Source organism: Bos javanicus, chromosome 18, assembly GCF_032452875.1.
Source record: "Bos javanicus breed banteng chromosome 18, ARS-OSU_banteng_1.0, whole genome shotgun sequence".
NCBI lineage: Eukaryota > Metazoa > Chordata > Mammalia > Artiodactyla > Bovidae > Bos > Bos javanicus.
This window is the reverse complement of record NC_083885.1, coordinates 23,937,177-23,964,882: the sequence shown is the minus strand read 5'-3', so window position 1 is coordinate 23,964,882 and position 27,706 is coordinate 23,937,177. Positions and strand designations below refer to the sequence as shown.

Here is a 27,706-nt window from a genome sequence, read left to right as displayed (position 1 = left end):
TCTAGGTCATCTTTGGCCTTACTCAGGATGTTATCCAGTATCTATGGTACCCTTGGAAAATCACTTTTCTCCAAGCTTTAGTTTCCTTATCAATCAAAGTTGACTGATAATAGCCTCCCTTTTTTAGGTTGCTGTAATCTAAATGAAATGATGCATGCGAAGGGTCTGGCACATAGTAAGCATCGTATTAATGGAAGGGGTGTTACTGTTAAATTCACTATTATTAGTATTAGAATTTATGTTATTGTCAAGGCAGAAACTGAGACTCAAGAAGAAAGGAAACCTTGAACAAGACCCTGCAATTAAATAACAGAAACTTTGCTTTGGCTCTTTCCATGGGACCAAGGGACTCCAGCTCACCCACCCAGAGAGTCTCTTGGTGATTACTTTGGCAGCTGTGACCTTTCCAGCAGATGTCACCTATGCCCTGCAGGGAGCAGAGATTTAGACTTTCTGTTTCCTCTTTGAGCTGGGGCTGGGGCTGGGGCTAGGGGTCCTCTCTAGGCTCCACTAAAACAGCCGGCAAACACATCCACTCAATTAGTGTCTTTATTCGTACTCACTGATTTTTCCCACGGGGAAACTGTTGAAGGGACAGGAGGGCAGGGCTAGGCAGGGGGAGCCATGGCTTGGTTTTCCTCCATCCAGTGAAGGAAGTGACAGAGGAGGGACATAACTAAAGAGAGTGACCAAGGGGACCATCACTACGTGGACTGAGATGCATCGTGCAGTGACTTCAGACAACCTGAGTCCTTCCGTCGGGAAATGCAATGTCATAGTGGAAAAGTAAAAAAAAAAAAAAAGATCCAAAGAAAAGAACAAAGTGCATACAAAGCAAACTGCTAATGTAGGGACAGTTCTAAGGCAGCCAGCAGGGAGAAGGCCAAATGTCTGGGGTGGTCACCTGACGGTGCCCCACTCCCACTGCCCCATGCCAGACCAGGCTGTCGGGCCACCAGTGCCCTCTCGACGTAGTCTCTGTTGGCTCCCAAGGTGCTGTAAAGCCACAGAAAGTTGTGGAAGGAGGAGAGCCTGAAGTGTGGCAGCACCAAGGCAGCCCCAAGGCATGGCTGCATTGAGAATCTCAAGGCATCTCTTTGGGGGTGGCTCTGGAGGGCCAGTGAGATATGGAGGGGGAGGGACACCCAGGAGGGGTACAGTCAGCACCTTTACTTGAGCACAGGGCAGAGCCACTCTAGGGTTTCTTAAATTACCAGGTGGGGGTGAGAATGCTGATTAATTACAGAACTGAGGGCTGCCACGCCCACCCGGGTCCTTCCCTGGTGCTCAGGCCCTGGTGTGCAGCAGGTGATGGAGGGGCAGGCCCTGGGGGAGGCGGAGCCAGCTCAGCAGCCCAGCCAATCGGATTTGATGCTTCCGAACTTCACGCTCTTCAGACTTTGGTTCTCCAACTTCAGGTAATAGGCGCCCTTGAAGAAGTAGCTGTGACCTGGAATGAAAAAAAGAAGAGCCTGTGACCAACCCATCCTCAGATGTTATAGCACAGAGAAGGTTCCTGAGAACTTTACAAGTCTGCCTGTCATAGGGAAGATGTTTCTAATTTTTAAGATTTTTTTTTATGTGGATCATTGCTAAAAGTCTTTCTTGAACTTGTTACAAAACTGCTTCTGTTTATGTTTTGGTTTTTTGGCCAGGAGGCATGTAGGATCTTAGCTCCCCGACCAGGGATTAAACTTGTACCCCCTGCATTGAAAGGCGAAGTTTTAACCACTGGACTGCCAGGGAGGTCCCCAGGAAGAAACTTTTAAATCACAGAAGACCCCTCTGGAGGCTGGAGGAAGGAATTAAACTCTCTGAGTCCCTGTTTCTTTATCTTTGAGATGTGGCTAAAGATACCACCTCTTAGGGATTATGGTGATGATAAAATGAGATGATATATGCTATGATTAATATAAATAATAGCACTGTGCTGAGCACAAGCACCACTTTGCTTTCCTAGAAGTGGCAAACCAAGAGACTGCTATCCCTCTCAGATGGCCCACATATGGGTTTTATTTAGTCCACACAAGTTTTCTGTTTTGTTTTGAATAATCTGGAAATTTCATATGAAAATACAGATTTATCACTTCTTTTTAAAAGAGCTAGACTATCTAATAACACTATTCCCCTTTTCTCTCTTTTTTTGGGAGGCCGCACCAGGTGGCATGTGGGATCTTAGTTCCCCATCCAGGGATTGAACCTGCACCCCCCCTTGCAGTGGAAGCATGGATTCTTAACTACTGGATTGCTGTTCCTGCTCCCCTTTTCTTGCAGGGCAGAGATCATCAGAAGCAGAGAAGCAGCTGTCCCCAGAAAATAAGCCATGTACTCTCTGATGCTCCACAGACCACATCACTCCCCGCTGTCTGCCTTGCCTGCTTCACTCATTAATGCACCAGCTTGGCCCCTCAGGGTTTTGGAATTTCTTACTCCTGACACATATGACCTCATTTACTTCTTTTCAAACCCCTGGCATACAGGAGGTGCTCAACAGATGTTTCTTTCTGAAGATAATCCTTAACCTGACACCTGGCTGTACCCTGCTTTTTCTTGGACATGTGAAAGGTTTAGTCAGGGCCATGTGCTTAGCATGTGATAGGAGCTCAAAAAGCATCTTTGTGAAATTTCATTGAAATCTCCTCTAAAAAGCCAAACTGGACTCATTTCCAGGGCCCTAGAGACCTCCCAGAAGACTCCTCAGGAATCTGGTTTCCAAACTCCAAATTCTAGCCCTTGCTGGTTTGGTTGTTTTATGCAGCAAAGGAACAGAGACAAATGGGCCATCTTTGCCACCTCAGCATCAGGGCCTGACAAAGTTGGTCCTGTCTCAAATGGAGCCATCCTTCTGCTAACGGGAGGCGGTCACAAGGCCTCCTGTGGAACCCAAAAGGGCCTGGATCAAACCCCAGAATGAATCCAGGGCACCAAGCCCAGGTTTCTCGCCCCCGGCAGGCCTCCCCTCCTCCCCGCTCTCTGGCTCCAAGCTCTGCAGCTGTGAGGGGCCTTTCTGGGTCTTACTGCCTGGAGCCAGCTGAGTGAACAGAGGTCAGGGGTCTGGATGCCTTCCCAGCGCTGGGCTGAAGGGGCTGGTTTGTTTTCCCCGGGCGCCGCCTGCCTCCCCACACAATGAGGGAGTGTGTGCTTGTGAGGAACAGGGCCCTGGCTGGGGGCAGGGAGTCCTAGAAAGCGGCCAGAGGCCTGGGCAGCTCACCCCCGCCCTGCAGGTCCACCACAGCATCCAGGTTATCAGGGATGGCGTTCCAGGCATCGGCGATGAGCTTGGGGAAGCCAGGATCCATTTTCTTCTTCACCTCATTGTATCTGCAAGGAGAATGGCCATGGTGAACGAGTGGGGCTCCCTCAAGGCCAGCCCTGCCCCAGCGTGACCAGAGGATCCGGCTGATGGCTCCTGGGTGAGCCTGGGAGGCCAGCTCTAACCCTTCAGGGAGGCCCCTGACTGGAGCTGAGGGGCAGGGAGTCAGACCTGGGTAAATCCTAATTACACGACTCACTCATTAGGTGACTTGGGACAGTCCCGTAAAAACAATCTTATAATTATTACTGACGTTTAAACAGTGTGTTACCCACTTTCCATATACTTTCTCAGTCAATCCTTATGGCAATCCTATGACAGTTACTACATAATACTCATTTAATATACCAGAGGCTTAAAAAGGGGACCCAGTTTCTAAGTGGGAGTCCAACTCAGGCCTGACTGGCTCCAGGGTGGCAAACTCCTCTCTGAGCCTCAGTTTTACCATCTGTTAGATGGGCTATATTTAATGTATTGATATTTAATTATCATATATATGAATGGAATAATAACACATGCAAAATGCCTAACAGTATCTGAGAAATGTTAGTTCCCTTAGAAACTCTGCTGCAGTACAAAGAGCACTGGACCGGAAGCCCAGAGACAAGGTCCTGCCCATCACTGCTCGGCTTGAAAAAATGCTGCTGCTTCATCTGTCAAGTGAGCTGACAGTCCACATCTGGGGCAATGATCTCGGCTGAGACATGAGGTTACAGTACAAGGTGGTGCATGAGCCCAAGCCCTGTGAGTCACAGAGCAACTTCCTGTCATCTCAGGCCCACTGGCAGCTCCCAGGGCAAGTCATTATCCAGGGCTCTGCCTTTAATTTGTGTAAATACCTGGAGTATTAGTTGGCATATTCTTTTCCTGGCTAGCAACATCTGTCTTTTTCATTTTAATCTTGGGAGAACTTTTAAAAGGCTGAGGTCATTTTGATTCCACTGCTTCTCTACCTACACTCCATCTATTTATTATTCTGCAACTATTTAATGACCTCCCACTATGTCGCTGTGGATATTGTAATAAACAAGATAAAATCTTACCCTCATGGTGCTAATTTTCTAGATATATCTGTGTTTGAATCTCATTCTGGTGACAGCCCAGTACCAGTCTCATAGCTGACTCTTTTCTTCTCCACAGCCAGCTTGCCAGCCTCCAATCCCAGACGCCAAAAACAGCTTCCCCTATGAGCCCCATTCTACAGGAGTCTTCCCCCTCTGCCCATCACCCTCAGAACTGCCAGAAATGCCTTTCTTAATCCCATCTCTGTCATGAGACTTCTTGCAAAACCTAACATGCTTCCTTGTGACCTGAGGTACCAAAACCAAGTTTCCCAGCTTGGGAAAATTCCAGGATCCTATCCACATCCCCTGTAACTACATTCTCTGGAGTGACAATGGCTCGGAGCTATGTGCCCTTGAACTTGCCCTCATTTCTTTCTCACTCTACCCACAGAACACAGGGAGGGCAAGAATCAACTGAGGCTCAGAGAAGTGAAGGAATGTGCTTCTAAGTTCTTTTCCTCCAGGAAGAATACAGCATGGAGCCATCGGAAGATGCCGGCTCTGAACAGGACCATGTGTCTTCACTCTCTGGCCCCAGAGCTTCCTCCTATGGTGTTTCCTGCTCACTGGGACACTTTCTGAAAGCTTTCTCTGTGACCCTCTGACCTTCTCCTCTCCGGCTGTAGAACTGTAGTGTAGAGTAGGTGTTACGAATACAGACATTTGTGTCAGAGATTTTTCAAAGGTATATCCTTGAGGCCACCTGGAAAACGCACCTAATAATAGTGGCTGCCCTAAGTGAGAAATACAGGTGAAATGCATAGCCCGGGATGTGGTACAGGGCCATCGTGAGAACCATCACCATTTTATTTGTACATGTTTATATCTCTTCCCTTCATGATATTGTAAGTTCCACCAGGCAGAGAGCAACTTTTTCTTTTTTCTCCCTTTTTAAAACAGGTTCTGTGCTATATTGATTTCTCTGCCATATGGGATCTTAGTTCCCCAACCAGGGATCGAACCCATGCCCCCTGCATTAGGAGCACAGAGTCTTAACCAGTGGACCACCAGGGAAGTCCCAGAGAGAGCCTATTGCTTGACCACTATCTTCCAGCACCAAGGTAAATGCCTGGCACATAGGAGATACTGAATGCATTTTTCTGGGCTTAGTGAAAGCTTATAGAAGCAAGGGCTAACCACTCCCTGGGGTTGCCCAAGCTGGAAGCAGCTCCTTGTCCTGTATCATTCTGGAGCGATTTCTCCTTTTCCAGCAAGGAAGCCTGGGCCTCTGTAGACTCTACCAGGACCAGTGTCTCAGGCTCATTAACTACCTCTCCTGGGAAAAAGATCTGTCTCCTTTAGAAACCCCACCCAGAACCTCCAATAGATGTTTCAGTTCTGCTGCTTTTAAGGAAGATTTACAGAGCTTTCCCTGTGGAACAGGCTGTCCATCCCAGATCTAGGCTTTGGCAGGTAGGCTTGCTATTGAAAAGGACTAGAAAGTAGATAACTCTGCCCAAAACCCAGCAAGATGCCAGCATAGCCTGAGCATCAGTGTGTGTGTGTGTGTGTGTGTGTGTGTGCACGCAGGCAAGCGATACTCATGATTACACACGGACACGTCTGTTCCCATATGTTTACATTCACAGTGTGTGCTGCAGGATGATTAAAATGTCCTTTCAACACTGTGATTCAAAGACACTAGGGCTCTCTGATTCTAAGATTTGGAGATGCAGAGTGACTACTGTGCCAAGATGCCTTTCCACACAGCACGGGCATGTGCCTGGGAGTGTTCTGGAGCCTGTGGGCAGAGCACTGTGGTTTCCTGGCTGTTTCCTTTCCTGAGGCTTGAGATATCATTCAGCTTAAGTTGCTAAGTATCTTAGCAATACGTCTGGAATTCCACCCTGACACGGCAGCTGGGGACATAAACAGCTTCTGAATGCAGGGCAACTGGGGGCGGGTGGTGGGGAGGAGGGGGGAGGACAGCGGACTCTGGAGGGAAGCAGGATTGTTCCAGGAGTGGCAAAGGTTCAGATGCAGGCACAGGAGGAACGAGAATGCTTAGGAGGCAAAGAGGAAGACCACTCCTCCACCGACCCAATAACCCTGAGGGTACGGTGCCGGGGGCCTGGGGTTAGACGGCAAAAGAAGCAGTTAAAATTCTACAATCTGCGTAATCAGCAGACAACACTTGCCTATAAATAACTTAGACAAGTTAGTTCATTTCTTTGGACCTCAGTTTCTTCATCTAGGAAATGGGAAGATTTGTAATGAAAATTCCTGAGATCCAGGCTGCCTCTCAGTAACCTTTCCTGGGTATTGGACTCCCTGGCCCTCAGCCCTGACCATGGTCTCTTAGAATCAGATCCTTCCCTTTATTTTTAAAATTATTTTTTAAAATATTTATTTATTTGGCTGCACTGGGTCTTAGTCGCAGCTTGCAGGATCTTTTTCAGTCTCAGTAGGCTAGATCTTTAGTTGTAACATGCAAACTCTTAGTCATGGCTGTGGGATCTAGTTCCCTGACCAGGGATTGAACCTGGGGCCCCTGCATTGGAAGCACAGAGTCTTAGCCACTGGACCCACCAAGGAAGTCCCTAGACCCTTCCCTTAGATGAGCTGGGGCAGAGAGCTACATGCTTCCAAACTGGCCTCCTGCCAGCTTGCCCCCATAGCCAGGGGACCTGTGGAAGCTGGGCCAGAGGGTGCCGCTGTTTCCAATGAGGCCAGATTTGGATGCTAGCTCCTGTGGGTACCCGTCTCAGTTTTCATCCTGTGTTTGCCCTCTGCCATCCCTGCCTCCACCACTCCCATCTCTTGGGACCCCACTACCTCAGGTATAGTGTAGAAAAGTGGAGAATAGCATGTTCTCTGGGAGCCAGAATTCTGGGGTTCAAATCTCAGCCTGCCACTACTTGGCTGTGTGACGTTAAGCCAGATACTTAAACTCTCTGAACCTATATCCTCACCTATAAAATGGGAAGAATAATAATACCCACCTCATACATAGGATCAAAGTAGCAGCTATTATTTTTATTACCCCCTTCTTCAGTGAGTCACCCTAAAATACAAGGCTCCAGACCAGACAGTCATGAGCCCAATCCAAAGACTTCTGAGCAGGGAAAGGAGGCCCTAACCAGAACTGTACCAGTAACGTGCCCAAGAATAGTTTGCCCTTTGGTGACTGCTCAGAGGGCCTGTAGCCCTGGCGGATTAGAGACCAGAGAGGGGACATCCACAGCCCACCAGCCTCTGAACTCAACCCAAGAGGCTCAAGGCCAGTGTCTTCTCTCTGTTGACATGGCTGGCGGTGCGGCTCTCCTTCACACCACCCTCCCTTACCTCCAGAATTTGTCTCCGGCGAAGATGTACGTCTTCTTGTTCTTGCTCCAGTTAAAGGCAGCATCCACCTTCTGGACACCAGGGGGGAGCCCCAGGCTGGTCAGTGGCTTGGGGTACCCTCGCTCCAGGGTACTGGCTGAATAGACCCAGTATTCGTTCCCTTGGGTAGAAGCAGAGGGTGCATTGGTGGCAAGTGCTCAAGGCTGTTCCTCCCACCACCAATCTGCCAGCGACCCCACTGTGGCCTTTCTCAACGGGTACACGAGTTCTGCTCACTTCTGGATTCAGTGCCCAGAATCGGGGCCTCCATGTAAGGCTTCGTAAATTGGTTATGGAAGGTCCCTGGCCAAGAAGGTGAGCAGGAATGATTCCCACCCTGGCTTCATTCATCAAGTCAGAGATTCTAAGTGCCACAACTGCCGTGAAGAGGCACCTTTTTCTAATTTGCACCCAGGTCCCCTGTGAGCCAGCAGCTGCCCTGGTCACTCTGGGATGGAGGAGCTGGGGGGTCCACCGGTGAGCATGCACCCACAGCGCTGTCTGAGCCTTCAGCGTCAAGGAAGCTGTCCCTGTGTCCCCATCTCAGCCTTCACCCCCCTAACCGCCACAGCTCTTCCTGAATCCCCTCCTAACAGCCTGTTTTTCTGTCTCCCCTCCTGGCTCATGAGCTCCCTGAGAGCAAGGGTTGCAGCCCTGGGGACATGGGAGGCGCTCGAATAAAGAGGAAAGGAGCAAGGTTTCCCAGATGTTACCCAGGTGGCCCTGCTGCTGTTGTTCAGTTGCTAAGTCACATTCAACTCTTTTGTGACCTCATGGACTGCAGCCCGCCAAGCTGATCTGTCCATGGGATTTCCCAGCAAAAATACTGGAGTGGGTTGCCATTTTTCTCCAGGGGATCTTCTCGACCCAGGGATTAAACCTGTGTCTCCTGAACTGGCAGGTGGATTCTTTACCACTGAGCCACCTGGGAAGCCCATATGACCCTACCTCAATGATTTTTACCACTTATAGAGACTCCTCATGGGCCTTTCTGGTAGCTCAGTAGTAAAGAATATGCCTGCCAATGCAATGCAGGAGACGCAGATTTGATCCCTGGGTTGGGAAGATCCCCCAGAGAAGGAAACGGCACTCCACTCTTGCTTGGGAAATCCCATAGACAGAGAAGCCTGGTAGGCTACAGTCCATGGGGTTGGAAAGAGTCAGATATAACTTACCAACTAAACAAGAGTCTCCTTGTACTATTACTTAATTCAACATTCTGCTTTCAAGGAATTCATTTTGAAGTCTATAGAAATAAGTGTAAACATTAAAAATAAAAACAAATCAGTGTTTAAAAAATTCTAACTAAAACTGTCATCTGCCGAAGGCACTAGCATTAGGAAGGTATTAAAGGCAGTAGCACTGAAGTGTCATTTTCCTTTGGAAAAGGAATCAAAAAGATTACAAAGTGAGTAAAAGGTTACTGAAATGTTCATTCTGTGAGCCAGTGCTGGTTGATGCTGGATGTCTAACCAATCTCCCAGATGATGGTTCAAAGAGTAGATCTGTAACTAAGGGGAGCACCCACCAGCGTACAGGAATCCCGGTACAGCGCCCCCTGGAGCTGAGGGCCAAGAAGGTCCCCTCCCACAGACCTGCAAAGAACACAGCCTTCTCCTCCTGTGGGTCTTCGTACACAGCATCGATCTTTTCCGGCAGCTCAGGCCAGAATGTGGCTACCAGCAGGGGCCCTGTGGGCTTGTCACGTGGTGTCACTGTTCGCCAGATGAATCTGGGTGGGGGAAGGGGACACAGGAAACCACACCTTCAGTCCCTCTGCAGCTGTAACCACACATGCCTCCCCAAGCCCACTCAGAAACATCCCAGGATAATTCCTTGGCGGGGTAGAGGGGAGGCAAGATCAAAGGAAGGGTGGAGAAGGACTGGAGAATGAGCAGAGTCCCCTCAGCAAGAAGCCAGAGCAGAGAAGCAACCACTTTGCTCCCCCTCCTGCTCCCTCCTCCAGGAAGCCTTCCCTAACTACCTCTCTCTCCATACTGTGCTCTCCCCACTCTGAGTCTCTCAAAACTGGCAACACCAAGTGCCTGTAACAGTAGTTTGATTGTTTGGTTTTTTTTTTTAAGTGTTTTATCTTTCCTGCCAGATTAGAAGTCAATTGAGGCAGGAGCTTACGGCACGCAAAAGCATTTCCCGAATTGAAATGGATTCATGCACTTTGGCAGGAGTAATAAAGTGTGTGTGCATGCTCAGTTGCTCAGTCATATCTGACTCTTTGCAATCCCATGGACTGTAGCCTGCCAGGCGCCTCTGTCCATGGAATTTTCCAGGCAAGAATACTGGAGCAGGTTGCCATTTCCTCCTCCAGGAGTACTAAAGAGCCTTCATTTATTGAGGGCCTACTAAGTCCCAAGCACTTCACGTGGCTTGTAAAATGTCAACCTTACAATATTATAAAATAATATGCAGTCTTGGTGGTCCACCCAGCACCTATTATTTATTTCCCTATAATCCTTCCTCACAACATACCCATACTTACGGTCCCTCCTTTCCTATAGATGGATCCAGTCCCCATTTTGATAAGTTTAAGCTACCCGCTCTCAAAGCGAGATCTCCAGACCAACACGTGGAACTTATTTAAAATGCAAATTATTGGGCTCCACTTAGGACCCATGAATCATACCCTCTGGGCTTGGGGCCCAGTAATCTGTGACTTAAGAATCCTTCCAGCCGATTCTAATGCGTGCCAAAGTTTGAGGACCAGTGATCTAATCCTATCAGAGCTTAGCATTCCCCAGCAACTGTTATAGATTCAGCAGTGGCCGTATGTCCTATGTTGACACAATAATATTGAAGACATACACTTGTATTTCACATCTGGAGATCTCTCTCTCTCAATCTCTCTTCTGCTGCATGTGGGCAAGGAAGTTTACAGCCCCAATTGCCATTGGTAGTCATCGTGTGACCCCAAGGGACTCAGCCTTAGGAAGAAGTCAATGCCAAGGACGGTAGTAGACAAAAAAAAATCACTGAATCCGTGACCCTCTTTCCGCCCCTGGAGGCAGCCCTACCCCTGGACTTTGTACCACGTGGGAATAATTTCTTTCCATTGTTTAAGCTGGTTTGAGTTGGGATTCTTTGTTACTTGCGACCAAAACATCCTGATACGGGAAAGTACCACGATCCTTACTTGGCAAATGACGCTCAGAGAGGTGGTGGAATTGCCAGGATTCAAATCCAGATCTGACTCCAAAGTTGGAGTTGAATTATCCTTCAGTACTGCCTTTCTAGTCCCCCACAATGTCCAGCACCAATTTCTGCATATAGTCAGTGTTTAAATACTTACTGATCAATTCAAGGAGCCCATTAAACACTCATCAACTTCCTTTTGAAAGAAAGTGGTATGTGTCAGACCAGAGATGGCTCCGACCTGGGCCTAGGCACCACACCCTTTCCCAGCTCTGTACTCAGACCCACCAGAGTGGTCAAGGTCTCCTTAAGGAGAAGTGCAGCAGATCAAGGGTGGTGCTAGAGCATGGGTTCCCTGGGCTCACCTCTTCCCCATCCCTTAAATGAGGGCTGCAGTACACACTGAGATCTGTTGTTACATGTCCTGGTTTGGGCATTCGTGGACCGATGGACCTGACTTCTCAGTGCATTATGGGTCCCATCTCTCTCTGGTATCTGCCCCACTCCTCCCACCCCCCACCCAGCACCTAGCCTAATGCCTGGAGCAGAGGACCCCCTTCACAAGAGTTTTTGGAACATCTTCAGCCTCACCAGGCTCTCCTGGGATAAGCCAGTAACTTTGCATCTCTCCAGCTTCGCTCTTGCAATTCCCTTGTCTCAACCTTGCTCCCACCCTGCCAGCCCCATCACGTCCACCTGCACCTGCTTCTCCTCTAATGTGTTCCCGCTTGGGTATCACTTCACCTGCGGAGCCTGCCTGGACTCAGACGTGTCCACAAAGTGTTGTGCTATTATCTCTGCCATCACATCTCTTTCATTCTGCCATGACGGTCCTCTCTGCCTCTGTTCCCTAAACCAGACGAGTGGCGCTCAAACTTTAATGTGCATCAGAATCATTGGGGAAATTTTTTTTTCTCTTTTTGGCTGTGCCTTGCAGCTTGTGGGATCTTAGTTCCCTGGCAAGGAGGTGAACTTCACCCTTGGCAGTGAAAGCACAGAGTTCTAACCATTGGACCACCAGGGAATTCTCATGGGGAAATTTTTTTAAACGTACATGCCTGGGACCCATTCCCAGAGATTCCAGTCAGAGGGCCCGAGGGTGGGGGCAGAAACTTTTAACCCTCACACTCTAAGTGATTTTTGTTGGGGAGATTCATTGACCTTTTTTTGAGAACACTAATCTAGGCATTGGGCTTTCCTGGTGGCTCAGCGGTAAAAACCCTCCTGCCAATGCAGGAGACGTGGGTTCAGTCCCTGGGTGGGGCAGATCCCCTGGAGAAGGAAATGGCAACCCACTTTAGTATTCTTGCCTTGGACATGCATGGACAGAGGAACATGGTGAATTATGGTCCATGGGGTAGCAAGAGTCAGACACGACTTAGTGACTAAAACAACAATCCAGGCATTAAGCAACCCCTCTGTCCACAGCACAAAACACCTCACTCCCAGATCCCAAAACTTAGCAAAGGATTTGGCACAGTAAAAGCCAAGTAATTATTTGTCAATAAGGACAGCTAGTATGATTGAACACACTTAGTCTGTGTCGGGCATTGTTCTAAGCACTAAGCTCATCTAATCTTCAAAACAGCCCTATGAGATAGGTTGGACTATTAATCCCATTTTAGAGATGAGTGAAGTGAAGTGCAGTGGAGTGAAGTGAAGTGAAGTGAAGTGAAGTCGCTCAGTTGTGTCTGACTCTTTGCAACCCCATGGACTGTAGCCCACCAGGCTCCTCTCTCCATAGAATTCTCCAGGCAAGAATACTAAAGTGGGTTGCCATTTCTTCCTCCAGTGGATATTCCTGACCCAGGGATTGAACCCGGGTCTCCCTCATTGCAGTCAGACACTTTACCGTCTGAGCCAAAAGAGTAATTTGAGGTAAAAAGAAGATACACAATTAACTTGCCTGTAATCATGCAACAGGTTACTAGCAGGTCCAGGATTCTAACCTAAGCAATCTGGCTCCAGAACCATTCTCCCAACTATTATGCTCTATGGATGGACAGATGATGAATGACTTGATGATGCGCATGAATACATAACGATGATGGATGGACAGATAATGGATGGATGGGTGGATACTGGATGATAGATGCGTGATGGATAGGTAGGAGAATGGAAGGATGGATGGATGGATGCTTTAATGTAGTTGTAGATTTGTTGCATGCCTCTAGGACAGCTGGGTGAATCACAGCCCTGGTGGATTGAGTGGGGGCCTTTATTTATAGCCTGAAGGACACCACCTCTCTGCCCTGTGGTGACTTGTTCCCCAAACATAGAACATTTGAGGTCAAGGCCATTCCAGAATAAGGTCTATGGTAGATGCATTGTTCCTAAGTCTTCCCTCCATCCCTGTTTTAGAAATCTACATCCATGTGTGATGTCACATGACTGTGCAGTACCACCCCCTAGAGTAGGTAGTGGGCTTGGCCATGTGAGTAGCTTCAGCCAGTGAAGTATTCTCAAATATGCTCAGACTGGAGGCCTTAAATGTATTTGTGTGGTCTGATCTGGCCTCCTGTGCTCCTGCCATCTGTCACGAGTAACCGCTAACCCCAGGAGAGGGAGTGACATGCAGACCATCCCTGAATGCATACTGCAGCCCGAAGCTGAGACACCGAGGAGATCCACAGGTTAGCAGACAGCACAGGAAGTGCCTGTTGTGGTAGCACCAAAATCTGTCGGCCATGCAGCAAAAATGGGTCTCATACCGGTCATTCTGTGAAGCCCCCAGTGGGGTCCTTGAGCAAGAGATGGGGGCATGAGAATAATGGAGACAGGGCAGAGGGCAAGGAAGCCAGCTCCTACACTCACCGGTCCTTGAAGAAGAAGATCTCCCCACGGATCTGAGAGATGCCGTCGAAGACGATGTCCTGTTTGCAGAGCTCAGGAGTGATGGGGCCCAGGGTTGGGGTGGGGCCGGTGCCAGTATCAATGTCAGGGGAGGCCCCTGAGGGAAGACACCCGACCTCAGACCCTCCCCAGCCCCAGGGGTTCTCCCCCACAGGCTGAGCCCCAAGACTGGCCTACCCAATCTGCTAAAGACCATCAGAATAGCATTCTGGCCTCGGTGTCAGCCCAGGGAAGACAAGGGAAGAGGCCTGCACTTGGAAAGGAGACTGAACAGAAACCAGAATCCTGTGGTCCTTCACCTTGTATGAACGTTCTTCCCCGACATCCCCTGAATTATTCCTCTCTATATGTCTAAGAGGTAGGCATCATCTTTACTCCCATTTTACAGATGAGGAAACTGAGACCCAGACAAGTTTTGTATATGACCTGCCCAAGGATTTAAACTCAAAGCCCAGGTTTCTGAGCCCACAAGAGAGTCAGTGTCAGAGGCGAGACCGTGTGGCCAGCACTGGGGGTGTGGCAGGCACCTCCTTCACTCCTGAGGGTAACCAGCCACCGTTTAGAGGTGAGGAAACTGAGTCCAGAGAGGTAAAGGCCGGCTCCATCCCTTGAAGCTGGTGAGTGGCAGAGGCGACGCTCGAACCCAGAGCCACTCACTCACTCTACTGCAGTTCTTTCCCAAGTTCTGTGCTCCCCACACCTCTTCGCTCCAGAACCATTTTCATGATTTCAGCCTTGTCTAAGTGCTGCCAGTACTATTACACGTTGATTTATTTTAAAAAATGGAGTCACTTTGTAAACTTTAGCCTCAATGCAAGCATTAATATACATAAATCAGTGGTTCCAGGTACTAGCTGTACTGATCCTACTACACGTTAAAATAAAAGAATTGTTTGGAGAACTAGAAGTTTTGCACTCCTGTATCATTAAGGTCATTCCAGGTGCTGGGAATTTCTACCCTGTATTTAGCTATTAATACTTCTCCTGGATTCTAAACCTCACTTGGATGCGTAAACCTCATTGACCTTGAGGCCAGAAAGTTACCTTTCTCAGCTGACTCACCTAGAAAATGGAGAGCCCATTTCTGCCCCACCTGCCTTGCGGCGTGGCTCTGGGGAGCCAAGTGAGGCTCAGACACTGGTGTTATTTGGAAAGGAAAGGGCTGTCCGAAGGCCTTAGAGTAATGCTCCAATATCCCCAGACCGGGTTAATACTGCTGCCCTTGTCTCCTGCAGTCCCAGATCTGGCTGGTTCCCCCCACTGGCACCCTACCCCCAGTGACACGACCTCCCCAAACCCCTGCCCCAGGGACCCCAAGCTGAGGCTTACCATAGAGTTCTTGGATGCCCTGGATGTCATCATGGGACAGGCGGAAGTTCTTAGTATAGGTATAAATGGGTGCCATCAGGGCTCCAGGGTCCTGTGAGTGCTCCAGCCCCATTGCATGGCCAAACTCATGGGCTGCCACCAGGAACAGGCTGTACCCTGCGGGCCATAGGGAGGGGAGGCAGGCAGAAGGACGGGGAGAGAGATAAGGGCAAGGTCAGATCAGGGGATTTCCCTGGTGGTCCAATAGTTAAGACTCTGGGCTTCCAAATAGGGGGCACGAGTTTGATCCCTGATTGGGGAACTAAAATACTACATGTGACTCGGTGCAGCCAAAAAAAAAGTAGTAGTAGTCAGGCCTGGCTCTGACAATAGGGACATTTGAGGACATCTCCATGGTAGGGTTCAGAGCATGAAGGTGGCACATATTGATGTTTTCTTCTTCGGACAATTCTGGGGTTAACAGACCACACCTTTTACTTTCAATTAGAGTCAACCCAGGTCCCCTCATCCCTTTCCATGTGGACCGCACATGTGCTATAGAGGGGAGCACGCAGCATTGGCAAATCCTGTACTTAAAGGCCCGTTTGTTTAAAAATCCCATTTCCTGGCTCTTCGTTTTCTCTATAAAGAACAAGAGCAAAACCTGCTCTGCAGAGTCTCCAAAAAGGAAACCCAGGGGAAGCAGTAAAAAGATGCTCACTTGGAGTGGTTGCCCAGGCTCAAGCCCAGACAGTGGGCAAATCCTATCATTGCACTCGATTGTGTGTTGAACTGTGTCCCTGCAAAGACATGTTCAGGTCCTAACCTCATATACCTGTGGCTGTGACTTTATTTGGAAATATTGTCTTTGCAAATAAATTAAGCTACAAGTTAAAATGAAGCCATACTGCAGGAGGGTGGCCCCTTAATGCAGTGTGACCCACGTCCTTAGAAGGTACATGGCCAAATAACAGAGGCAGAGATTGGAGTGATACAGTCTCTAGTGAAAACGTGGCCTTACCCACACCTTGATTTTAGACTTCTGGATGACTCAGAAGGGAATAAATTTCTGTTGTTTTAAGCCATCTGGTTATGGCGGCCCTAGGACACTAAAACGGGCTTCCCTGGTGGCTCAGTGGTAAAGAATCCACCTGTCAATCGGGAGATGCAGGTTTGATCCTGGGTAGGGAAGATCCCCTGGAGAAGGAAATGGCAACCCACCCCAGTATCCTTGCCTGGGAAATCCCATGGACAGAGGAGCCTGGCAGGCTACAGTTCATGGGATAACAAAAGAGTCAGACATGACTTAGCAACTACACAACAGCAAGAGGACACTAATACACTGCCCCCTCCCCCAACCAAGTACACTATACCTGCTCTGGAGTCTTAAACCACTCCGGCAGGTGGAGAACCCCACCTTTAAATAGAGGCTGGAGCAGAGCAAGTAAAATCAGGGTAAGTCTTAGCGTGGCACTTGGGGGAGGATAAAAAAAATTCCCTTGGCCAGCCTCTGTCATTAAAAAGAGGCTGCCCTAATACTGGCTGGTCCCAGCCCAGCATTCTCACCTGGTCATCTGGGTCCTTGAACCCAGTGACACGGGGCCCTGCAGCCTAGAGTGACTCCCCGGTGCCCTCAAGGATCCTGTTCATTGCAGTGACCACACAGTAAGGTCACAGCCTGTCTCCTGGTTACTCTCTCCCTCAAGCCTGTGAGCCCTGGAAGGCAGACAGCTGTCCCTGGCAGCTGTGTTTTCAGCACCCATTACTGACAAGGACTCCTCCATTCACAACCTGGCAAAGAATGGTGCCCATGGGGCAGGGAGGGCCGTGAGGGCTTCCCCATTCTGCGTGGAGGGTGGGGAGAGCAAGGATGAGGTGCCTACTGTATTCCTCTCTTCTGCCCACCCAGCTCCCTGAAGGCAGCTCTCTGCTGGAGTGGGAATGTCTCGCAGGAGAATCATCTCTCTGGAGCAGGGTTCCCTGTATCGAGCACTGAAATGTTTGGGAGTGTGACAGACCCACCTGGAGCGGTTAAGAGGTGGGAAAGGAAAGCAGCATCTGCTGGGGAAAACTGACTCCCACTCAGGAACTGGGAACTGGGATGGATCAGGTCTTATTTTGGAGGCCACCTCTTTGCCCAGAGAAGCGGGGCTAAGCAGGCAAGCGGTCCCCACTAGGAACGGCAGCGTCTCTGGTGAGTGGGAGGGTCCGCAGTAGAGATGCAGGTAGGTGGGTGTCTAGGGGGCGGTGCCTATGGCTGAGGTGGGTGGGGACTCTGGACGGTTTCCCCGCCCACATATGGGCGGGGCCGGATGTGCGGCTTCTCTGACCTAAAGCCAGGGCTCCTCATACCTTGGTCGGGGCAGAAGCCCCACTTGCGGTCATCATCGTAGTTGGAGGTGGTCGCACACCACAACTTCCCATCACTGCGGCCAGCGCTGGTGCAGCTCTCGTGCTTGTTGCCCAGGAAGGTGAAGGGGAGGACACATGGGGCACCTTCCGAGTTCCCGCCCACAGTGGACATGGCTGTGGGATAAGGCACATGGGTCAGCGGAAGGCAGGGGGTCTGAGGCCACCACCAGGAGCAACGACAGGACGTGGATATTAACAAACCAGACTTACTGAGTGCTCGCTCAGTCCGGGCCACTGGGTCAGGGGCTTTATACACATCTCACATCTTGGCCCCTCTTAAACAACCCTGTGTGGTAGGGACCCTAGATTATCTCCTATTGCACAGATGGGAAGACTGGAGCTCAGAGAGATTAAGTAACTTGCCTAGGCAGTGCTGCTGAGAAGTGGCAGGGCTGGGATGCAGACCTAGGCAGCCAGACTCCAGAGCTTTTAAAATTAGCTTTCCATGGGTGGGGCCATGGTGGGGCCAGAGGAAGCTGGGCAGAGCTGAGGATGCCAACACCCCTTCCAAGACTGGGAGCTCCATCACACATGGGCCAGTGGGAGACTTACCTGTGTCCTCTGCAGAGAGCAGGGACTCAGCAAATATCTGTTGAAGGAAGGGAGGAAGGAAGGGAGGGAAGGAGTTCTTATTGAAAAACAAAGATCAAAAGAGATACAGACTAAGACAAAGAGAGGCAGGGAAGAGAGACTCTGGGATGAGGGAGAGGAAGAGACAAAGACCAGGGAGGCTGGGAGAGTGCAGGTCATTCTGAGGGAGTCCTGGGCGGGCCTGAACCAGCTTAGGCTGGTGATGCCTAAGCATCACCAGCCAATTCAGCTGAACTGGCTGTGGGTGCCCAACATCTGTTCTGACTTTGGTGTCCATGCTGAGCCAGCCGCTGAGCGTCCTGATTAGCACCCCTGTCCTGGGGAAGCGGGGTGGGGAGGGCTCTCGTGGGTCTGCTATCAGAGGGTGGGGAGAGGCGCGACACCCACCGGTCTCCGGGCAGAAGCCGTACTTCTTGTCGCGGTCGTAGTCCTCGGTGGTGCCACACCAGCGGTAGCCGTCCGTGCGGCCCTCCGTGGTGCAGCTGTCGTAAGACGTGCCCTGGAAGCGGAACGGGAACTTGCAGGGCTGTCCGTCGGCGTTGCCGCCCATGGTGAACAGGGCTGGGGTGCAGGAGAGAGGGGGAGGGTGCGAATGTGAGCATCCGCTGGGCACCTGTGTGAATGCAGAGCTGGCTGCCCACCTGCCCACTCACACCAGGGAAGTCATAGCATTGATAAAATATTTTTAAAAAATCTATACTGGTTGGTAAACTGTTGCTTCTCTGAACTTCTGGGGGTAAATACTCCTTCCTCCCTTGCCAGCCCCAGCCTTTTCCTTGGACCTTATGGATCGCCCCCCTCTGTCTCAGCAATAAAATAGTTAACCCCTGGCACATGGTAGGGGCCTCCAGAGCCCTACTCCAGCCCCAGGGTCACCGTCCACTCTGCCTGATTGATGCTTGCATCCCTGCAGATTGCTAAATATATCGTCCAAGGTGGGCAGGATGGCAATATCTCTCCATTTGACAGAGAGGGAAACTGAGGTTTGAAGAAAGCTGGCTCCAGAACTACTCATGATCACCTAGATGGATGAGGGTTGTAACTGAGAACTACAAAACACACTGATCTCCATCTCTGCCTTCCTCACTCTGTCATTCACGCTTGCGCACACAGAGAAAACTTCACCTCCCTTCAACCCCAGGCATTTTCCCAGATGCTGTGGTCCCTGCAGGAGGGAGAGGAGAGGGAGGGCGGGAGGGGGAGGTGGTATCTTTGCGAACCTTTTAATACACACCCCAGGCTCCCACTCTGACCGCCCCAAGACATGGGCCATGACTGGAGGGTTCAGGGGAGACAGTGGGATTAAGAGTCTGGGCTTGTCTATCTTGGGTTCTCCCCCAGCTGCCCCGCACCCTCATCCACCCGAAGCTACAGAATGGTGTGTCTTTGGATTTGCCAACTAGCAAAACCACAAGTGCGTAACAAGGACCATCTGTGAACAACGGCGCCAGAGGTGACCTCACCAGCCCCCATTAACTCCACCATGGCCAGAATCAAGCCCAGTCCCTGGCCACCCCCACAAGTCTCAGGGCCCCTTACCCTCACTGCTCCCTTCTCCCCAACCCAGAGACCTTCTCCTGGAACGCCAGAAACAAGGCGGCTGATGAAGAAGACAAGCTGCCTTGGTGGCCTTGAAATGGGAAAGGCGAAGTGTTAACCTCAATGGAGACCAGTCTCCACCTTTGGCCTCCCATCAGCAGCATTTCTACCACCCAGGAAGCCCCCATCTCTTCCCAAATCCTGCCCCCAAAGGGATGGAGACAAGCAGACACTGACTCAGCAGTCAGGAGGGGCTGAGTAACCAGAACTTCTGCCCCAAGACCCAAACACGTGCATGTCGTGCGTACTTACATCTGGCTAAGGACCAAGCCAATGGTTAATGTCCCAAACAGGGAAAAACCCTTCCTCAACTTATGAATTACAGCTGTTTCCCTTCTATTATCAAGACATTCTGTTCTAAACACAGGGGTTGACACATGGAAGGTTAACGCCATCCAAATCCCTACTGGGAAATGCAAGATACATTAAATATTTTTGGTTTTAAGTATTTCTGACTTATTAATGGCCAATGGCTTGAACTTTACTTAATAAAAAAGTATTGCATGAGTTTTGGGTACTAAAAGCGTAAACAGGGACACATTTAACTAGCTCTTTGTTTCTTTCCTTCTGTCAACAGGGCTGGTACTTAGGGTTCAGTTGCAATAACGTCAGAAAGATTCACAAACGTGTAAAATTACAGCTAAGAAGACAGAGGTATATATAGATCAAGGAGTCTTTATGGACTAGCAAAGAAAAAAGGTATTTTAAAAGGTTTTGGACTTTTTCACATTTTCTCCACATCTTCTCAGCTTTCAACCTCCTGAATCATTAAACATGATGACTTGATAAGAGTATAAGGTTATATATGCTGTCCTTTCATGATTTCTGATTATGAAGTACGTCAAGGATAAATTAAAAAGAACTGAGTGTATATGTCAATACCCTCACCCTTTAAAAAAAATTCCCTCTACATTGTTTCAAAATACCTAGAGCTTATGTCTCAAGCACTGACAAAAGCACACATATAAATACTAGGTCAAACCTGATGCCTTTGCCAAGACCCAGAGATGCAGCCACAAGCCACGATAGATGGAGACCAAGAAAGGCAGATGGAACAGCCCCCAGACACACAGAGTCAGCATCAGAACCAGAAGCAATGGCTGAAATCCCCCAGGTCGGTGTCCCCAAGCCAGGTTGGATACTGGCCTCAGTACCAATCCCATTGTTAGGCTTCTGATTCATCCCAAGGCTCTCCTCAACCCTTGAACCTCCAATTCTGCTAGAGGGTATAAAGTAGTTCTCAAGAGACCCATTGGGCATTTTAATCATTCTAAGTTCAGTTTAATGTATGTTGGAAAAAATAATTAGCACATCAAACTAATGAGTTCAAAAATATTGCTAATGGTGAAGCTTAAAAAAGGAAGTGAATAAATGAAAGTATTAAGTGAATAATGGAACAGATGAGAAGGGCACAGTGATGGCTCAAATTGGGATGTGGGGGCTGAAGGAAGTGGAGGGGACACTGACTAATTGGCCGTGCCAAGCCTGAGGAGTACAGAGGCTGGGAAGGTCAAGGCCTGAAGCCAGGAGGACACTCACCTTCATGGGGGCAGAAGCCATACTTGCCGTCCTTGTCAAAGTTGTATGTGGTGGAACACCAGAGGAAGCCATCGCTGCGGCCTGTGTCTGTGCAGCTGGTGTACTCCTTGCCGTTGAACCGGAAGGGGAACTTGCAATATTCCCCGTCAGCATTCCCGTACTTCACACGGACCACTGAGGAGCCACACAGGGTGGAGGGTGAATCTCTCTAGGCCTTTCTTTGGAGACCAGGATTGTGACTCATCGGGGTGTGTGACCTCCCTCCCCCTCCCACCTGAGCAGATGGAGGGGTCTACAGTTGCCAGGGAAGCCACAGTCTTCGTTGCTAGGTGACAGGGAGGCATGCAGAAAATCGGCGAGGAGGCTCAGGCATGTAGATGGTCATACTCTTACCTTGTCCTTCTCCCAGGGTCCACAGCTCATCGTCGTCAAAGTGGGAATCTCCCCCAACTCCAGGGCCCGGGGCGAAGGCATGAGCCAGGAGCCCGTCTTTGCCATCAAAAGGGTACCCATCTCCATGCTCTGAAACACACTGGATCTCAGCTTCTAGTTACCCCATTGGGGGCTGAACCCCAGCCACATCTCATCCATGGTTGGGGCCCTTCAGCCCATCTACCCTCTGACCCCTTCCCTCGCCCTGTTGGATTATCCAGGACTGAGGACACAGCAGGCCAGTAGAGTGTTGCTGACTTGACTGTCAGCATCCTATGGTCTACACAGCCCTCAGAATCTCTACCACCAGCCTTCATTGTCTACACTACTGCTGATGACGCTACACTTACCCACATAGCTACACTGCCACACCAGTCTCCTCGCCACCACCCTCGCTGTCCCCAGTGTCTATAGCAACTACCTTCACATCCTCTCTTAGCCATATCACCTCCCTTCAAGTCATATTATTCCCAATGGCCACAACGCTAACCCTCATAACCACTTTGCCACCCAGGCCATACCATCTACCCACATACCTGCACTGTCTCTTGTGCTACTTACCCTCATTACTTTCCACTCACAATGTCTACACTGCTTACCTTCATGTCTACACTACTGTGTTCCCACCCCAACCCACATGGTGCCCTAGACCCCGGCATCCATTCTGCTTACTCTCAAGTCTACACTGGTCCATTGTATCCGACCCACTTTCATATCTAGAGTTCCTCAGCGTCTACGAGTGTCATCCAACCGAACTTCTTGCCGTGATGGGAATGTTCTTTGTCCAACTTATTAGCCTCATGTGACTATAGGGCCCTTGAAATTTGACTAGTGTGACTAAGAAACTGAATTTAAAATTTTATTAATTGTAACTAATTTAAGAGTAAGTAGCCTTGAGGATCCAGGGGCTACTATACTGGACAGTGTGGGGAGACCATTTGCTTTCAGTGTCACACCACCTCCAGGGAGTCAGATCATCCACTTCGCGTCAATGTGGCTTTCCCATGTCTGCTCCAGTCTACACCACTCTAGTGTCTGCATCTTCTACCCTCCTAGCTAAGCTGGAAAGGAGACTCCCCCCATGCCTCTCTAATATCCAGATTGCCCCTTTGTCTCTACACTGACCCCCTGCGCCCCTCCTCCGCCTACCCCAGCGGCCAAAGTTGATCATGATGTCAGCCTCTCCATCATGGATCCGAGAAAACCGTAGCGGAGTCACATCGCTCCAGACTTGGAAGGCACGAGCGAAGGCATCATCCACTGTCTGGGGGTCCAGATCAGGTGTGTAGCCAATGATCCTGGAGGTAACAAAAGTGCATGTGAGTGTGTGCAGGTGTGCAAAGGCATGTGCATATGCCTAGGCCTACAAATGTGTATGTATGTGTGCAAGGGTGTGTATATGTGATTGTGTGTGAGTGCAATGGTGGGTGCGTGTGCACAGGTGTGTGAATGTGTGCATACATGTGACAGGTATGTGTCTGCATGAGTGTGTGCATGAGTGTGGATGCACACGCAGGCATGTGTGTACATGTTAAGTAGAGCTTCCTGGGAGAAGAGCCCACTAGAGCGCCTTGAAGTCCTGCGGAGCCTTAGATCAACCCATACGGATAGGAATGTAAACAGTGCATTCCAGGACCCTGCAGAGATGTCATCCTTGGAGTGCAGCACGAGCCCTACAGAACAGAGCTCTCTCAGCCCAATTAACAACCAATTACAACAACTCTATACCATAAAACCCAATTATCAATAGCAACCAATCATCAAGTTCTCATTACCCACTCAATAACCTCATCTAATAATGACAATGACTAGCATTGATTATGGGCTTCTGTGGTGGCTCAGATGGTAAAGAATCTGCCTGCAATGCAAAAGACCCAAGTTTGATCCCTAGTGTGGGAAGATCCTCTAAAGAAGGGAATGGCTACCCCCTCTCACTATGTGCTGGACACTGTGAAACCCTTTTATGTACGTGGTCGACTTCCCAACCTACCCATAAATAAGGTTTTGTTTTAATTCTGTTTTGTAGAGTGGAAAGTCAAGGGTCAGAGCACTGAAAAAGTAGTTCAATGCCCCACACCCAGGAAGGGTGAGATTCAAGTCCTGGTCCGTTTGACTCCATTCCTAAGAACTTTGTACGCAAACTCCTTAGGATGCCAAGTCCTCCCAAGATCCCTCCTGGGTACCCGGAGAGCGGAGAAGACAACGCCCAATGAGACACAGTATCCCTTGGACCAGGGCCCGCCCTGCCTTGGCACCTGTATGTGATCTGGTTCTTGTCCCACTTGGGCTTTCGGGGAAAGAAGTTGTAGTTGGCCACGTCGGGGTTGCCACAGCGCGGCTTCCGCATGGTCTCAATGGTGCTCTGGTCCAGTTCACCTGTCTGGGGTAACCCGAAGAACTTCTGCATCTTCTTCAGGGTGTCCTTCAGCACAAACAAGTTACAGCTCTCCTTGGGGCAGCCGTAGAAGGTGTTTAGGTATTGCTGGAAGAAATAAGGACCCAGGCACAAACAGCCATGTTAGGATGGTATAGTATTGGCCAAAGGAATCAGCAACCCCAGGGCACTGGGTAGAGTCCCAGGTTCCCAGACCACTGGTTAAGTGACATACACACTCCCAGATGGCCTCACACTCCCATTAGCCGAGTGACATACAAACTGTAGATACTGTGGTTTGGGAGTACATGTTGGGTGCCCACTATATGCCCAGGTACTGATGTCAGCATGTGTTAACTCATTTGATGCTCACTGCAGGGACTTCCCTGGTGGCCCAATGGATAAGACTCTGCTTCCACTGCAGGGGGCACGGGTTTGATCCCTGGTCCAGGAACTAAGATCCCCCCAACGCTGCGCAGTGTGGCAAAACAAAACAAAACTTCTCATAGCCTCTATCATGTAGACAGTATAACTATCTCCATCATACAGAAGAAGATACTAAAGCACAGAGAGGTTAAGAAACTTACCTAAGATCACCAGCTCTTAAATGGCAGAACTGAACTGGGACCCAAGTAACTGGCTCCAGAGCCCAGGCTTAGAACTGTTATCTCTCTACCACCTCTCTTTACCTCCATTCTCTTTTAATCCACCAAAATGCTGATGACATAGGGATTATTTCCCTCACTTTTCTTATAAGGGTTGTGTGCCCTGGGCTCCAGCAAGAGACAGACCTGGGTTCCAAATCTGAATCTGCCATTTTCCCAAAGAAAACAATCCTGTCCCTCTGTGACTGTGCAGCTGGCTCAGCCCAAATGCAGGCCAAAACCAAACAGTCCCTTGCAGGGGGTCAGAGACCAATCAGTTCATCTATTTATTTAACAATTACTTTCTGACACCTATCAGGTGCCAAGCCCAGTCTTAGGGCTGAGGGTCAAGTGGTGAGCATGACAGATGTTTCTAGTCTCAGTCTCTAGGGTTCAAAGCCCAGTATAGGGAGGCTGACGGATCACAATTAAGTGAAAAATTAAATATGTGATAGGAATGGTGGGGAGAGCCTTATTAATGGGGCCCTAACCTTGTTTAGGCAGAGAAGGCAATGGCAACCCACTCCAGTACTCTTGCCTGGAAAATCCCATGGATGGAGGAGCCTGGTAGGCTGCAGTCCATGGGGTCGCTAAGAGTCGGGCACGACTGAGCGACTTCACTTTCATGCATTGGAGAAGGAAATGGCAACCCACTCCAGTATTCTTGCCTGGAGAATCCCGGGGACAGAGGAGCCTAGTGGGCTGCCGTCTGTGGGGTCACACAGAGTCGGACATGACTGAAGTGACTTAGCAGTTAGCAGTAGCAACCTTGTTTAGGAGGGTAGTTTGGAAAGAGGAAAGAAAGGGTATAATAATAATATTAATAATAAACGATAATAACATATGATGACTAACACTTATTGAGTGCTTTCCATGTCCCAAGTACCCTTCAAAGTGTCTAAGATTACCTCTCCTATATTTTCCTTTATTTATTTTTTGTTGTCATGCCACGAGGCACACAGGATCTTAGTTCCTCCACCTGGGATCCAACGGTGCCCTCTGTAGTGTAAGCATAAAGTCCTAATCACTGGACCACTAGGGAATTTCCTAAGATTATCGCTCCTTTAACCCCAAGACAGGAACCCTTATTACCCTCAGTTTGCAGGAGAAGCTCAGAGAGAAGTCACTTGCCCAAGATTTACTAGACCAGTTGGTTAGTGCACCCCCCTGATTTGAAGTCAGGTGGTCTAAGTTCAAAGTTTGGTTTCTCAAGCCCCCCACTGTATGTCTCTGGGCAACATGGACCTCCATAGATTGTAGAAAGTGTGGGGGCCCAGGTAGCTTCGTGACTGATACTCCAAAGCTCCACCTTCGCCCTCAACCACAGCCCCATCATTATGCAGACCAGCTCCATTTGTCCAAAAAAGGCAGAGACCTGGATGCTGGAAAAGGGGCAGGGCTGGTGTCATAGCTTGAGAAGGAGTTCCCCGGGTGACCTGGTGACCAAGGGCTTGACGATCCTGTCCTGGACAGTGTGGGGAGGATAAGGGCTTTCTAAGGCGGTTGACTCAGCGACTAAACAACAACAAAGGGTGGTTGAAGCAACTAATTGGCAGATGTGCGCTGGAAGGAACGTGTTGAGGGGTCCAGACCCAGCCCGAGGTGCTTACGGGGGGAAGGGGGAGTGCCCTTCCGCTGCCCCCATCCCTGCTTGTGCAACCTCTTGGCGGGGATGCCCCTGGCGCCAGGCGCGCGCACTCGCGCGCTCTCAAAACGTCTGAGCCGCAGCTCGGAACCCCGCCAGGAGGGAGGGCTCCCTGGCTGGTCTCCCGTCGGAGCCGGGCTCAGTCCGCCCCCGCCCCACGCGCCGGGGCCCTCGTGCTGCCCCTCCCTCCGCCCTGCTGGCCAGTTCTCTCCCTCCGTCGTCCGACTCCTTTGGAGAAGTTCGAGGAAACTTTCTGAGGTCCAACCCTTGACCTTCGTTGACCAACTTGTTCATTCAGCCACTGAGAAAAGATGCGCTGGTCGTTTCCCATCGGCCCCAAATACTTGCCAAAAGGACTCCTGAGAGGTTGGTCCAAGGGCCCCTCTCCAGATGTGTGCAGAAGGTTCCTAGACGTTGGCCAAAGTTCTGCTTTGCCCAGAGCTCCCACCCTCACGTGTGCAAAGCTTTATCCAAATTGTGTGTCAAAGGCTCCCTCTTCCTTAAAATGGAACCCCTAAACAGGGGTTTCGAGGATCCTCCACTGTTCGCAAAAGAGACCCCTTCAGGCTTTTTGCCAAAGTCCTCCAAGGACGCCGGCCAACTGGCTTTGTCAGCCAGCCCCCCAGATGTGTCCAAGAGTTGTTTACAAAGCCGCCCCCCTGTTGCCAAATCCCAGATCCTGGACAATGTCCTTGTTATTTGCAAAAGGGGCCCATTCCAGAGGTTTGCCATAGCACCTCGGTTCCCGACCCTGCTGGTGGTGCGCCCCCCCCTCTGGGTCCTGAAAGTTGCCAAGCTGTTTATCAAAGGCCTTCTCCTCTTACAGCAGCTCCACCATCCCTCCTTCGGCGGTCCAAAGACCACCCCGCGCGGTTTACTGAAGCCCCTCCCCCACACTGTAAGCCCACCATTGGGTGGGGGGAGGGGTGGCCCTTCCCCCCGCTCCAAAGTTTCTCTAAACTTGGTTGGATGAGGCTAGCGTCGCAACTCACCACAGCCAACTCTTTGTCCGTTTTGGGGGCGACATCGCCGGGAAATTTGATGATGGGCGACGGCGCGGCGGCGGCACGGCCCAACAGGCAGCCCAGGACGCAGAGCGCCCGCAGAAGGGCGGCCAGCGCGCCCCGGGACACTCGCGCCTCGGTCATTGCGCTCCCGGGCCCCGCGCGTCGCCCGGGGGTGGCAGGCTCGGTGCGTGTGGCCGCGTCGCCGCCTGGCTGGCGCCTGCTCCCCCGCGCGGCGCTGCGCTCCGAGGGGCTATTCTACTCGGTCTCCTCGGCTTTGCCCGGCTCAGCAGAGCATGGCCCGGCCCCCAGCCCGCTCCGCCGCCGCCTGCTCTCGCCCAGTCCTGGCAGAGCCTTTTTATGTTTAAAGCTCCAGATGCGTAGCCTCCAGCCACCGCCGGAGGAAGTCTGGATGCAGCGGAAACAAGGGAGGGCCGCCGCCAGATGTGGCCGGCTG

General features: G+C 50.4%; 1 protein-coding gene and 1 non-coding gene across 2 annotated transcripts; both read right to left on the bottom strand.

Moving 5' to 3' along the window:
* Positions 1 to 531: 531 nt before the first annotated feature.
* MMP2 (matrix metallopeptidase 2) lies at positions 532 to 27,706 on the bottom strand. Its single transcript, XM_061387234.1, has 13 exons — positions 27,238 to 27,706; positions 23,838 to 24,064; positions 22,732 to 22,880; positions 21,544 to 21,672; positions 21,151 to 21,324; positions 18,400 to 18,573; positions 17,362 to 17,535; positions 15,031 to 15,186; positions 13,663 to 13,798; positions 9,297 to 9,433; positions 7,663 to 7,822; positions 3,212 to 3,321; positions 532 to 1,450 (listed from the first exon to the last, which is right to left on the bottom strand). Exons 1-13 carry the CDS (start codon positions 27,391 to 27,393, stop codon positions 1,347 to 1,349), a joined length of 1,986 nt encoding a protein of 661 aa, XP_061243218.1. The 5' UTR covers positions 27,394 to 27,706; the 3' UTR covers positions 532 to 1,346.
* On the bottom strand, positions 6,839 to 6,912 carry TRNAG-UCC (transfer RNA glycine (anticodon UCC)). The gene has a single exon. It is a non-coding gene; the product is annotated as a tRNA-Gly (tRNA).